General features: G+C 55.8%; 6 protein-coding genes across 6 annotated transcripts; 4 read left to right on the top strand and 2 right to left on the bottom strand.

Annotated features, from left to right (window-relative positions):
• Positions 1 to 628: 628 nt before the first annotated feature.
• Positions 629 to 1,832, bottom strand: EHS24_001233 (uncharacterized protein; the record flags this gene model as incomplete). Its single annotated transcript, XM_028617034.1, has 6 exons — positions 629 to 684; positions 731 to 811; positions 865 to 982; positions 1,035 to 1,272; positions 1,328 to 1,641; positions 1,689 to 1,832. 6 exons carry the CDS (start codon positions 1,830 to 1,832, stop codon positions 629 to 631), a joined length of 951 nt encoding a protein of 316 aa, XP_028474341.1.
• Positions 1,833 to 2,343: 511 nt separating this feature from the next.
• Positions 2,344 to 4,255, top strand: EHS24_001232 (uncharacterized protein; the record flags this gene model as incomplete). Its single annotated transcript, XM_028617033.1, has 7 exons — positions 2,344 to 2,620; positions 2,673 to 2,807; positions 2,853 to 3,109; positions 3,165 to 3,368; positions 3,411 to 3,671; positions 3,712 to 3,796; positions 3,837 to 4,255. The coding sequence occupies 7 exons, from the start codon at positions 2,344 to 2,346 to the stop codon at positions 4,253 to 4,255; spliced, it is 1,638 nt and encodes a 545-aa protein (XP_028474340.1).
• Positions 4,256 to 4,700: 445 nt separating this feature from the next.
• Positions 4,701 to 7,447, top strand: EHS24_001231 (uncharacterized protein; the record flags this gene model as incomplete). The annotated part of the gene is made up of 7 exons (XM_028617032.1): positions 4,701 to 5,684; positions 5,740 to 5,759; positions 5,889 to 5,976; positions 6,041 to 6,309; positions 6,353 to 6,979; positions 7,026 to 7,310; positions 7,354 to 7,447. The coding sequence occupies 7 exons, from the start codon at positions 4,701 to 4,703 to the stop codon at positions 7,445 to 7,447; spliced, it is 2,367 nt and encodes a 788-aa protein (XP_028474339.1).
• A 503-nt stretch (positions 7,448 to 7,950) lies between these two features.
• EHS24_001230 (uncharacterized protein) lies at positions 7,951 to 10,256 on the top strand (the record flags this gene model as incomplete). Its single annotated transcript, XM_028617031.1, has 11 exons — positions 7,951 to 8,193; positions 8,252 to 8,347; positions 8,399 to 8,578; positions 8,630 to 8,654; positions 8,708 to 8,762; positions 8,815 to 8,869; positions 8,927 to 9,064; positions 9,118 to 9,377; positions 9,429 to 9,592; positions 9,634 to 10,124; positions 10,176 to 10,256. The coding sequence occupies 11 exons, from the start codon at positions 7,951 to 7,953 to the stop codon at positions 10,254 to 10,256; spliced, it is 1,788 nt and encodes a 595-aa protein (XP_028474338.1).
• Positions 10,257 to 10,735: 479 nt separating this feature from the next.
• Positions 10,736 to 11,393, bottom strand: EHS24_001229 (uncharacterized protein; the record flags this gene model as incomplete). The annotated part of the gene is made up of 4 exons (XM_028617030.1): positions 10,736 to 10,828; positions 10,881 to 10,950; positions 10,990 to 11,146; positions 11,186 to 11,393. 4 exons carry the CDS (start codon positions 11,391 to 11,393, stop codon positions 10,736 to 10,738), a joined length of 528 nt encoding a protein of 175 aa, XP_028474337.1.
• A 1,556-nt stretch (positions 11,394 to 12,949) lies between these two features.
• On the top strand, positions 12,950 to 13,319 carry EHS24_001228 (uncharacterized protein; the record flags this gene model as incomplete). Its single annotated transcript, XM_028617029.1, has 2 exons — positions 12,950 to 12,970; positions 13,044 to 13,319. 2 exons carry the CDS (start codon positions 12,950 to 12,952, stop codon positions 13,317 to 13,319), a joined length of 297 nt encoding a protein of 98 aa, XP_028474336.1.
• Between the last annotated feature and the right edge of the window lie 279 nt (positions 13,320 to 13,598).

Below are 13,598 nucleotides of genomic sequence, written 5' to 3'. Positions count from 1 at the left end.
GAGTGGGGGCCACATTGTGGATGAAACCACAAGGCACCCACATTCCTGGAGATCTCGGTAAATTGATCAGGAAGAGACAGTGTGTGGGTGCCGTCGTCCGGTGGGCAGGTGGGCAAGAACATCACCACCCCACAGTGGTAACCTATGAAGCCCCACGTTGCCCCGCACCGGAAGCAGGAGGTATGCAGAAACGGTCGATGACGCCAAGAGGTTGGGGATAACCCGCGGTTGGGCTGTCACCCACAATCGGGTGTAAAGACGCGCCTGAACAATCTCCTCACATTTCAGTGGTGAACACAATTGCCAAGATACACCATAGTCTCTTCGGGATGCATGACCACAAGGGCAGTCCCTCCCCATAGCAAGGTCGTCGAATTGATCCTGCGAGTGTTATGGAGTGGAGCCAACGCAAGAAGGATGGCATCCCATGGCAACTGCCAAGTTGAAAGCACGGGATAAGGAATGCTCAAGGACTGTGTACCAATGGTATGTAATAACAGACGACCATGACAAGGTGATTGAGCTCGGCAACTTGAAAGTAATATAAGCATTTCATGCATCTTCACATCGTTTTTTCAATTTTACAAGGTTTTCGTTAAAAAATGACAACCAGGCTATCACTGCGCGTCTAAGCAGCGGGACCCTTGCCCGAAATGACGGGGATAGCATCACCGAAACCCTTCGCTGTAGAGTGTCAGTTGGTATCCCAACATTAGGCGGCAGTACTCACGAATAGAGGGACCATAGATGGCGATGGTCTCCTCGCACTGGAGGAGCGTGCCCGGGGGGTTGTGGCAGTTGACCTGGTCGCCTAATCTGGGTCAGTGACAATCCCACACTCTCGCAAAGGCAGGCGCTACTTACTGTCCGAGTAGTGCTCGAGGAGGAAGTCGTCAGGGGTGAACCAGTAGTCAAACATCTGCGAGCCGAGAATGTGGCGGCCCATGCCCCAGGCCTGGTTGTATCCCTTCTTGGCCAGAAGCTAGCGGGTATCAGCCACGGGGCCATAATTTGTGCTCCCAAAGAGTACTCACGTGGTGGCCAATAGCCTGAACATCGGGGTCCTGAACCTCGAAGGAGCAGTGGTGGGTGCCAGTCCTGATGTGGTTCACCTCGAAGAAGAACGAGTGGTGGTCGACATACTCCTCGCCGCGGTCGATACGGCAGAAGGCAGCAACCTTCTCCCCTGCGTCGTTGGTGAGGAAGTCACTGGGAATGATGTTGAAGTGCTTCGTAAAGAAGTCATACGAGCGCTGGAAGTCGGTCACAAGACTGCCGGTCGTCAGTATAAGATGTTAGGTCCCAGACGTAAAGGGGTCCTACTCACAGACCAAAGTGACCAAGCTTGAAGACGGGGCAAGGGGCATGCTTGTCGTACCTAACAAAGGTACCCAGGCGCGGCTTGTCGAGTGGGTGGTTGGAGGCGGGAGTCGAAATCGAAGACTTGTTGGGACCCGTCTCCTCGATGCCCCAAACCAGGTTGACGGGGCTTCCATCTGGGTCCTGGAAGGTGACACGGTAGCCACCAGCAGGTCCGGCGGCATGGAGCTTGCTAGCCCCCGGGATGAGCTTGGTCGCGAGCTCAAGGTCCTCCTTGGACTCGACAAGGAACGCGCCGCCCATGTATTCGCTCTTTTCGGCCTGCAACAAAGTCAGCACCCGAAATGCGGCATGGGAAAAGTCCTCACCTGCTCGGCAATGTAAACATAAGCCTCGGGGCCTTCACCAGCGAAATAGAGTTTCTTGCCGTCGTTCTCGGTGTAGGCGACGTGCATGCCAAAGTCCTCAAGGAACTGCTTGGCCTGGGCGAGGTCTGCGTGCCTGTAGTACATGTGCGACAGGCGCACAATGCGGATGGGAGAGTTGGAAACGTGGTTGACGGTCATGGTGATGGGATGAGTGTGTGTTGGCGATTCTGATGCGAGGTGGTGAGATTGATCTTTTCGACGCCACGCCGTATCAATCTTTTGTATCATATCGGCTGTGAGGGAGCTTGTGGACCATCTGCATGGATGTGGGAGCGTGTCGGTTGCCAGGGGATGCATGTGGCATCGATGTGGGATCGTGTGGGGCCGATATTGATTGCGATATTTCCGACTGTGGGGCCAGTTGGTTTCGTTCATGGCAGGCACGGTACCTTGTGTGGCATGTCGATTCCACATTTGGCCGGGCACAATGGCCTGTGGCAACGCGTTCCGCCAACAAGAGAGTCCGTATTCCACTTGGGTGTAGCACGGAGCGCGCCCAAGTGTCCTCTTGTATATGAATTGTGCCTCACACGACGGACGTCTTGTTTTATGACCTTCAACATCCATACACACCAACCAACAGCAAGCCATTACCATGAGCATCGACGACTGTGAAGTTTTGATTGTCGGAGCTGGCCCTGTCGGGTTCCTACTTGGTCTCATGCTCCAGGCCAAGGGCATCAACGTCAAACTTGTTGAGCGTCAGAAGGCTCTGTACCCTCTTCCCCGGGCTGTTGCGCTGGACCATGAGTCTCGTAGGCTCATCGGCACCCTGGGCCTGTCGAAGGAGCTGGAGCCGTTCCTGCAGAACATCTGTTTCGAGGGCGGTGAGAACGGCACCAACTACCTCTGGAGAGATGCCGATCTCAAGAGTGGGTATCCGGGATAGTCTGATCCAACTGCAACTTGGCTGACACTGTGCAGTGGTTGTCGATCTCTTCTTCGAGGAGGCCACGCGCTCTGGCTTTGCCAGCCAAGTGGCATTCTGCCAGCCGGAGCTGGAAGCCGTCTTCAACAAAGCGGCCATTGACCGCAAGCTCCCTGTTCTCAGGGGTTACAGTAAGTCATTGCTCCCCGCTAGGATACACCATTGACAGAGTTCAGCCGTTTCCGCCCTCCACGAGCGGGGAGATAAGGTAGAGGTGTCCCTTGACGCTGTCATCATGAAGCAAGGGATGACGACCATTGAGGACCGCGACTTCACCCAACAGCTTGATACCACCGCCAACGGCGCCTCACACATTCAGATCAGCGCATCATATGTGATTGGGTGTGACGGAGCCAACTCTACTGTGCGCCGTCTGATGGGTTTCCCCACCACCGACCTCAACTTCGAGAACGACTGGCTGGTAGTTGATCTGGTGAGTCTTTGCTTGCCTACCCAAGCCCTGCTGTGTCCTCTAACATCGTAATCAGATGCTTCGCGACGGATACGTCCCGCCTCGCGTTGCAAAGATTGGCTGCTGTCAAGTATGCGATCCCAAGCGTCCCACCACTATCGTCAATGGGGGCCACGGCCGCAAGCGCTTTGAGTACATGCGCCTGGAGAACGAGACGAAGGAGGAGCTGCTACAGGATGACAAGATCTGGCCGTTGCTCGCACCATGGGGTTTTAACAAGGTGAGATGAATGCAAAGATGATTACAGACACTAACCCTCCAGGACAACTGCGACCTCGAGCGCAAGGTCATCTACACTTTCCGTGCACGCTGGGCAAACGAAGCCAACATGGGCCGTGTACTCTTGGCAGGTGACGCCCTCCACCTCATGCCACCCTTCATGGGTCAGGGCCTCAACTCCGGCTTGCGTGATGCCGGAGCGTTGGCGTGGAGGCTGCCGCTCATGCTCTCGGGAGTTGCCAAGCCCGAGGCACTCCTGAACAGTTATGGGAAGGAACGTCTTGAGCACGTACAGTGGCTCACCGTAGGTTTCTTCCCGTGACGACGTCGGCTGACGAGTCCAGATCCACTCGGTGAAACTCGGTGAGGTGGTTTGCGAAACAGACCCCATCAAGTCCAAGGAGATGCACGCGGCCTTGCGCAAGAACCGTGAGAATGCATTTCAAGAGACGTGGACTGACCATCAAAGCACCCCCTCAGCTTTACAACCCACCTCTTGGAAAGCCGGGAATCCTGACCGACCAGAAGGAGGCGGGTGAACTGTCGCTCCAGCGCCCGCTCAAGGTGCTCCTGGGTGTCGAGGACCAGCCGTTGTTTGATGCCGTGCACGGCTACGGTTGGGTCTTGCTGAATCTGGGAGACAGCTCAGTGGATAGTAAACTCTCTCGCGAGTCGCGTCAGTTCTTCACCGACGTTCTGGGAGGCAAGTGTATCTCCATTTCGTCGAGCCAGGACTATCACGGCGAGTACCATGCGTGGTTCGGTAACCGCATGGGATTGGACCATGTTGTCCTTATCCGACCCGACTTCTACGTCTTTGGACATGTCACCACCGACAAGGTCGACGAGTTGGTCCAAGAACTCCGTACCAAGATGGGCGCTCAGTAGTGACGGTTCATGTGATGAAAGAAGGTTGTCGTGTGCAATGGACCGTTTGTTTTTGTTTGTGATTATTTATTTCCGAGATCGAGGAACTAATTCCGTTTTTGCGCCTTCATGTTCCCGGGGCGGTTGCTACGTCGAGCCTGTGCGCCGTCTTGGGGTCCTCAGCTCTCCCGGGGCCCTGCTCCCCCAAAACACATGGCTCTCAGGTGCGCCAGAATGCACAGCGTGCGATATGCAGGGCTTTGTGCGGCAGCGAAGACTGGGGGGAGGATCCGGGGCTTTCAGGTTTGTGTCCGCGCCGACGGCAGTGGTGGAGTCAAGTGACGGGCTGTCAACAGCTTTATTCTCTCAACCACACATTGTCTCCCACAACATCAGCTCGTTTCTCTCTTCCCTTCCTCTTATCCTTCCGCTTGTTCATTACCATCTCGCACCCCCATCAATATCAATGGACCGACTCGACGAGACACCCGCAAAGATATGTGGGGTATGCGGCAGGGCGTTCACCAAGACAGCGCACTTGATACGACACAGCAGGAGTCATGCAGAGGAAAAGCCGTTCAGCTGCTCAGTATGCAACAAGGGCTTTGCTCGCACCGATGCCCTCCAAAGACATGAGCGCACACTGCACTCCGCTAAACGACGACGGACTGGTTCCACGTTCGCCGCCGACTCGTCCGACGGTGCGGACCCCGCAGACCCGGCCAGCCAAGCCACCGATGTGTTCCCTTCCGCCGAGACGTTTGCCGCCAACCCCATGGGTGTACACAGCTGGTACGGGGAGCAACAGGGCAATGGACTACTTTCCACTTCCACCGGTATTGTGGACATGGGTCTTATGGAAGCCGTAGTGCCCAACAGCATCTCGCCCCAGTCGTCATTCTTCTCCGCGTTTCCCACAAGTGCCATCCCTTCGACCGGCCCTGAGGTCAACGACATGATCGCTGAATGGTTGAACCAAGATACTGGAATCCTGGCGAGCGACCGCGCCCTGGCTGCGCTGTTCTCAACTCCGAATGACACAGAACATCAGTCAACTGGTCTGGGTGGAGGTCACGTTTCCGTACAACCGGCCAGCTCGCGACCTTTTTCCTCACATGGCACCGCCCAAGGTGACTCGTCGTTGAACACAACCAGGCAACCTTACACCTCCGAATGGCTGCTGCAATCACAAGGGCCCCAGGCCCAACATGGACGGTCGCCTGTGGACAGCAATCCAGGAGTGGACGGACCGAGGTCCGTACCACGATCAACAGCCACTGCGCGCTCTGCGAGCAACACGCGTACAATTCTAGTTGCCGACACTTGGGAATCCGGTGTAACCATTCCTCACAGTTCAGACTACTCGTCAAGCCGCCCTGGGTCTCCTCAACCACCCGAGTTAACATCGCCGGAACAAGTCGTTGGCCAGCTGGAGTTTCGCGGTCAATATGTGAGTACCTGGGAACTTGACTGGGTGCTAAGTACAGGCTTCTATCAACACACAGGACCGTGACACTGTCATTCCGTCAATGAAGTTTCTCGACGTTTGCCTGCACCTCTATTTTCGCTGCTTCCACCCCACTTTGCCCGTCATTCACAGGCCAAGCTTTCACCGTGACCGCGCCTCGTGGCATGTGCTACTTAGCATGTGCAGCATTGGCTGCATGTTTGTCGGAACACAAAGCGCGCGGGATAGTGGCCGATGGATTCACCAGCGGCTGCATCTCTCAACTGTACTAGCGGTAAGCCCTCCCACAGTGTCTGTCTCGCTTCCTCGCTGGACGTAGCATCACTAACACCACACAGAGGGACACTGACATGGCCCTAGAGGGAACGCGAGCCGAAGTGATTATCAGCTCAATCCTTGGACAAGCTTTCAGCTTCCTCTACGGGCAGCCCAAGCAGATGCTCACCGCGGAGACGTATCACGAGCCGCTGTGCACCATGGCCCGACGCAGTGGCCTGTTTACCAAAATCAAACCGAATCCCATGTCTTATGACGATATCGAACACGTCGATTCGGCAACGTTGATACGGAAATGGAAACAATGGGCACGCAACGAGACGTTAAGGCGGTGAGTGCTGTGTTTTATGATGCAAATCTAACCAATCTCTCAGCGTCACCTTGGGTATAACCATTCAAGGAGCGGAATCGACAGTTTACAGCGGCGTAGCACGTCTCATTTCGGCCGAAGTGACACCGGCAGATCATTTCAGCGATGCCCTCTTTGAAGCGGAAGACGCAGAGACATGGAGAGCGCTGCTTGGTCGTCTGGAGCGTGGTCAAGAGGTACCAGACGACACCACCATGCCTGCCACCCCGGAAATCTTCCAACCAACTGTACTCCTCTCGCAAGCCCTGGTTCACTGTTACATGCTTCGCCAGCTTGCAAAGACACCATTTGGAGAGTCTCTGCCGCTTCGCGAGCTTTCTGGCTTTTTCGACTACACCATGCCGTTAGCCAAGGACGTTGGGATATTGCACACGCTGAGCAATCCACGAGACGCTGTGGCGCCGCACAAGCGGTCCTTTGCGGTACTTTGGCACTATCTGTGGGTCGTCCGCCTCGCCCCAACAAGCCTCATTGAAGAGGCTGCTGGTCGAACCGGCAGTCCTTCACCCGACAGTCTTCTTGAGGTCCAAGCGTGGGTGACAACACCCGCAGCACGACTTGCGACCCTTCATTGCGGACACATTCTGAGCCGTGCCACGGACTTGAACGACCTTGGGTTTCTCCTTCCTCGGTGAGTCTTGTCGTGGCATTGTGACACCGTTGCTGACGCCATACAGTGTCATCTTTCAGGCCACAGTGGTGCTCCTGTGCTACTGCTCCTTTGTCCACCTGCCTGTTGAACCAGCGGAAGTCATTGATATCCTCAAAGTGGTTGAGTGGGAACGGCTCGTGCACCTATACGATCTCATCAGCGGCGATGCTTCGAAAGGAGGCGACGGAGTGAGATCGGTACCATCCGACATGCTTCAAACACCACAGGAACGTTACTTGGCTAAGGGGGTAGGGGTAGTTCGAGTACCGGGTTTTATCGAGGGCAAGGAAAAGCACATGGACACGTTCAGGTGAGTATGAACGTTAAACGTGGCCCTGTCTGACATGGCTTAGCCTGCGTTCCGCGAGCAACCTCCTGCTGCGTCGGTGCACCCCATGGGGGATTGGTGCCACCCTTGGGGATATTCTTTCGAATATTTCGTTTTAGATCGCACATGGTATAGACTTGAACAAAATGGTGCGCGATCATGCATATGTAGGAGGGTCAGATACCATGTGTGACTTGGTTGCCACACAGTTCAGGGTTTGGCCCCACATTGAATCCACATCTCCAGTCTCGTGGCTTCGAAATTGTGGCATCATTCCTCCGCCTGCGACAAACTTTGAGCGTCCCATTTGGCCATTGGATAGGACGACTCCGGGGAACAGTCGGGGCTCCTTGTATTCTGTCACTCGTGACTGTTCTGCGTGAGGGGCCGACGGCGAAATCGTGTGGGGCACCGGAAGTAGTTCCGTAATAGGGAGCTGACGAGTGGGTCATTCCTAGCCACGCAAGCCACTCGTTGAGACGTGGGCGAGTGCACATGCTCGCGGCACACCTTGGCTCTGCCCCGTCCGTTGTCCAGTGTGTGTATAAATCAAAGGGCGGGCAGAGTGGCACTGTCTTCAGCCCGCCACAACCCCTCCATCCTCTCCATACGCTTCCCAACCATGTCGGCTGTCACCCATTCCCTTACGGCAGACGACGCCAAGTTCCGGGACGACAAGCCCGAGGTTGAACATCGCGAAGGTGATGCGACCGACAGCTCGCCTGAACCGGCCTCCTTTCTCGACATGGAGTATGACAACGACGACCAGGAGCCCGAGCTCCATGCTCGCACATACGTGGCACTCGCCGCCTTGTTTGTCCTCAATTATGTCCAAGTTTTTGCCTTGAACGGCCCGCCGTCCGTGGTGGGTCATCATTCACTTACGCCAGAGCAGAAGAGGGCTGATCTTGGTTCTCACACAGCTTAGCTACATCGGTACAGACCTCAACGCTACTGCCCAGCAGCAGTGGGTCCCTAATGCCCTCTCCCTCGTGCAGGCGGTTGGAGGTCCCGTAATTGTGGGTAACCAACCGTTCGTTGGAGCACTTCAGGTTTTAACTCGATTGTAGGCTTTCGCTTCAGACACATTCCAGGCTCGCAAGATCATTTTGATTGTCTCTTGCTTGTTCTCCCTCGTCGGCGCCGCCATTGCACCGGGAGCAAAGGACATCTACCGCCTCATTGTAAGCCAAATCCTCATCGGTATTGGGTTTGCAGCTGCTCCCCTGGCATTTGCCATTCCCTCCGAGGTGAGTTTCCTACGTAGGAGGGGCTATGGGAACGAATTAACCAAGTTATAGATTTTGCCCCGCAAATGGAGACCACGTCAGTCTTGTTACATTCACGGACTGAGCAGGCACATACTAATCGCGATGCAGTCGCCCAGTCGCTTGCAAACGTCGCTGGCAGTCTCGGCTCCTTGTGTGCGCCTCTGTGAGTCATCACTGTGCGGACAGCTGCGACCAGCTGGCTTATACTTGTCCAGGATTACTGGTGCCTTGACCAAGAAGTCGGAACACAACGGCTGGAGGAACTTCTACGTAAGGTCTACATGGAGACGTACTGGCCCACTGGTTTTGCTGACCCCCTCGTGACAGTGGATCCAAACGGCCATGTGGGGTGCCACGGTGATTTGCCTTTTGGTCGGCTATCGCCCTCCGAAACGCCACTCGTTCCTCGACAACCTCACGATGAAGCAAAAGATTAGCCGCCTTGATCTCCCTGGCATGTTCCTCGTGAGTTTAGTCTCTAGATACGTGACTCTGACGTTCACTGACAACACATACAGCTTACGTGTGCTCTCACACTGCTTCTGGCAGGTCTCAGTCTTGGCGGCAACCCCTGGCCTTGGGGCGATTACCGCGTTTTGGTTCCACTCGTGCTTGGTATTGTCTTCCTCGTTGTCTTTGCTGTCTACGAATGGAAGGGTACCAGCACCGGTATTCTCCACCACCAGCTGTTCAAGAGGCGCACTTTCGCCGTTTGCATCGTTCTCATCTTCATCGAAGGAATCCTTTTGTTCTCGGTGATGATCTTTTATCCCCAGTTGTGAGTTTGTCGCTGGCAGTGACCGTTTAGTTTCCTCCCCTAATCGTTCAGGACAACGATCTTCACGACAGACCCATTCATTTCCAGTCTGCGCCAGATGCCTTACTGGGTCGCGGCCAGTGTCTGCACTGTCATTTATGGATTCTGGAGTTCAAAGCGTCGTACCGTCCGCAGTCCCGTCATTGTCGGCTTTGCCCTTTTGACTGCCGGTGTTGGTGAGTCCCGATGTGTTATGGCGGTGTTGCTGACGAGCAAGCTGGCCTGGCAACTGTTCAGCCGTTGCAATCCACCAATGCCATCATCTTTAGCGGATTGGCTGGTATCGGTTTTGCTGGTCCTCTGATTCTCCTGATCGCCGCGGTCCAGCTCTCGGTTCCGCACCACCTGATTGCGACCGCCACCGCCGTCCTCACTTCGAGCCGCGCGGTGGCGGCGTCGGTCTTCACAGCCATCTTTGGTGCGGCAGTCTCATCCGAGATGCCCGTCAAGCTCCCGGCGTACACCGCCGCGGCCGCCATCAAGGCTGGTCTGGATCCCCAATACGTCTCGCAGTTCGTTGGCGACATGTTGGGCGGTGACACATCGGCCCTTCAGTCCATCCCCGGCATCACCCTGACAATCATTGAAGCAGGCAAGGCCGCGGTTCTGCAGGCCAACGCCGACAGCTTCCGCTATGTCTTCATCATTGCCGCTCCATTTGGAGCCGCTGCCTGTCTGATCAGTTGGTTTATCGGCGACCTGTCCGATGTGAGTTTCCCAAAGTGGATCCAAGCCCCTCGTGCTCACACTACCTCCCAGGTCATGAATTACCACGTCGACGCGCCGGTCGAGGAGCTTCACGCCAGGGAGAAGCACGAACACCACAGCACCAATGCTTAAGACAGCAAGGGCACACGTAAAGGTGAATATCGTCAATGACCGCCGAAAGAAGTGATGGTAAACATGGAAGAAGGAAGCGCAAGGACGAATTCTGCAGGGGCTCTGCAAGAAGCAGGCCACGGGGTGTATGAGAGATTGTACTGGTTTGGGATGTAGTTTTGAAGCAAGAGTTGGGCTGATGGTGTCAGAAGTGCAACTCTGTGGTCAAGTGCGTACAATTTGGCTCCATTGCTGCCAGCGTGCTCTGCACCGACTGGATCGCCTCGCATTCCGACCCCCACATTCGTATTGTCCTCCTATGAATCTCCCCCTTTTTGACGCCCAGTACGAGGTGTCGGATCGTTGAGGTAGTTTATCAGCAGTCAAGAGCGTCAGCACAACCATAATGTGAAGTGTCTCCGGCCGGCATGACCCAATGGCGCAGTGCGGCCAGCACCGAGAGACACGGCAACCGGTCACATCTATCATCAGCTCCAATATTACAACTTGGCCTTGGCCTTCTCTCCCGCCTTGTTACGCATGATGGTGTGCATGCCGAAGGCAATGCGGCGGCCGGTCTCCTTATCCAGGATCTGCCGGCAGCATCAGTACCAATCGGCGGAAACAGCTCGCGTTATCACTCACGAGGCATCGCACCATTGACAGCTGGCCGCCCACCCTGTCCACTGTTGTCTCCACACGCAAAACCTGGCCACTGGGTCGTCAGTACCGGGTCCGTCTGTGGGAAACTCACGCAATGGCTGCGCTGTAGTAGGTCATATCAATCGTGACACTGGGGCCTGCAGACTGGAATGTCGGCGTGGCCAGACGCCGGACGCTGGTCCCTGTGAACATGTCGACCAGCCATGCCGACGCCGCACCGTGGATGCCGCCGAGACCGTTGATCATGTCTGCCGGTCAGTACACTGAAGGCACTGCGGTATTCTCACCTGGCTGCACAGTGATTTCGTAGACGGCGGTCCAGCCCTCCGAATCGCGGCTTCCTCGACTGTTGATAGGGGGCAGCGGCAGCGCTTCCACTGCGACGACCGATTCTGACCAGTGCCCACACATGGGCATGCGGGCGAGAACATGCTTGGCGAACGCTGTGTCCTCTGCGGTCGCTGGAACCATTGCTTTCGAGTCGACGACTGCCATGGCGGTGCTCATTCTTTCAACCGTGGGGTGAGTAGTAGAGGATATGGATGGAGATGGAGAACAGTCACAGATGTTTTAACGGGACTGACGATCGGTTACTGCCAGCGCAGTCAGCCGGCCGGCCGCGGACGGCATTCGGCTCGGATGAAGCCGATATCGGGCTTGGGACGGGTTTCGACGACGTCCTGGACGACACTTTCGTGAGTAGTGGAACGGAGTAGTCGAATGGATGACATGGGAGGATGCGGTGCTGGTAAGCTGTAATAAGCAAGTGCAGAGGAAGAACATTGGCTGACGTGAGTTCTGTGATCTGTGATCTGTGGGGGCGTGGAAGCATGTGTGTGCAAGAACGAGAATCCCGGTGTCACGTGATCCATCGTTCGTTGTTGGCCCGCCTGATGTACATACCGCCTTCTGTACTGCTGTGGACCTCCAACTCGATGTTTACTTGCTCACTAGACAATGAAGCTGCTTCACCGGCCCACCGGTGGAGTGGTCTCTGCAACAGGGGAAGCGGCCCATGGGGAACCAGCGACATATTGCCGGGCGTTGGGCGTGCAGCAGTGTGCGTGAGTTTCGGGATGACTGCATCGGTTTTTGGATGCTGACGTGTTCTCTTTCCCAGTAACAATCTCCCACTACTGTTGTGTAAATGACCTACAGCTGTCGGACCTGGCACAGTATCTACTTGATGCCTCAACAGTGCCCAGTCGAGGGTGAGAGATCACTGGGCGAATTGTGACGTTCACACACACAGCCCCGGTGTGGTCCTTTAATTTCCCACTACGCCGGGCACTGTACTCTCGAGGAACACTTGAAGTGCTGGGGCATGCCGCCATAGCCTACCAGCTGGCAGCTGGCCAGCTAATGGCCAGTGGCTTCTTTGACGAAACACCATAATCACGCTGGAGTGTGTTTTGCTGGCAAACATGAAAACACAACATCTTTGTTCCGAAGACTGTGGGACGGGACGTAGTGTGTTTTGAACACTCGTGCTGAACTGTGTCGCTACACAGCCTCTCATCACGCCGTACACCGTACACCTTGCAGGGCAGGAAAGAGTACGCGCTCTCACAATCGGGAGCATCGGAACGGCTCCCAGCTGACAGTGTCATTTAAACACAAGCCGCGCCCTGGCTGGGTACTCCCATCACTGCGGATGTCCTTGGCCATGACATACGCCTCCGCGCCTCCGCATTGCAAGCGAGAGCGATATCACTTGCATTCAGTGACCATGACGCAACAGTTGGAAGCCTGGGCTCCGATCTCTGAAGCTTCGGATTCGGGCCCTGTCGGTTACGTCAATGACATCATGAGCAAACACGGGGTCGTTGATATATAAACGAAACTCATCCCGACCTCGTGCGAGGCATTTTCATCGTTGACATCTACCCCATTGCTATCCATCGACTCTATCTACCTGTCACTTGAACGCTCCCCCGAAAGTCGCAACAAACCACACATATCCTTCCGTTAGCCCGACCCTGCCCTTCAAGTTCCTGTCTACCACACAACTCTCCACGTCAACGCACATCGTTCCCTTCAACTCGTGCAAAATGTCACTCCTTTCCAATCAAGTAAGCATTCTCATACAGCGTGCGAGACTTGTTCGCCTACTCCCCATACTCAGCACACACTGACATGACACAGGGCCAGGTCGGCAGTGACATCGGCAGTGAGCTGGGTGGCGCCGGATCGGGCGAGCACGAACAGCAACACCCCACCGGTACCGAGGGCCATGGCCCGATGGGCCAGGAGATGGCGGGAGCTGGTGGTGGCGAGCACGCACACAACACCCAGGTCGTCCAAGGCGAGGTCGGGAGCCAGATGGGCGGCGCTGGCTCGGGCGAGCGCCCACCGGGCTATATCCCCCCTCTCATCAGCACCGTCGGCAGCCAAATGGCGGGTGCCGGTTCCCAGCAGTGAGAGCCATCGTGTCAAGACGGACCCCTTCATCATGTCCCACGCCGTCCCTCGACCCACACCTCATCCCGAAACACGATTCCCTGCAACCGACTGAAGACGCGGAAGTAGTGCGGTGCGCATGACCTCAAATGCAGATTATTGAAACACCCGCGACGGCTGTGTGGCACTGAATGCGATTTCCACTCACACAGGGAAATGAGTCGTCGCCAGGCAAATGGATGAGAGGAATCGGCTTGGTAGCTTTCAAACTCACAGCAGACACAAGCCTGATTTCTGCGG

This window comes from Apiotrichum porosum, assembly GCF_003942205.1.
Source record: "Apiotrichum porosum strain DSM 27194 chromosome Unknown scaffold_10, whole genome shotgun sequence".
NCBI classification, from domain to species: domain Eukaryota; kingdom Fungi; phylum Basidiomycota; class Tremellomycetes; order Trichosporonales; family Trichosporonaceae; genus Apiotrichum; species Apiotrichum porosum.
The sequence above is the reverse complement of the archived record's forward strand: the minus strand, read 5'-3'. Positions and strand labels throughout refer to the sequence as shown.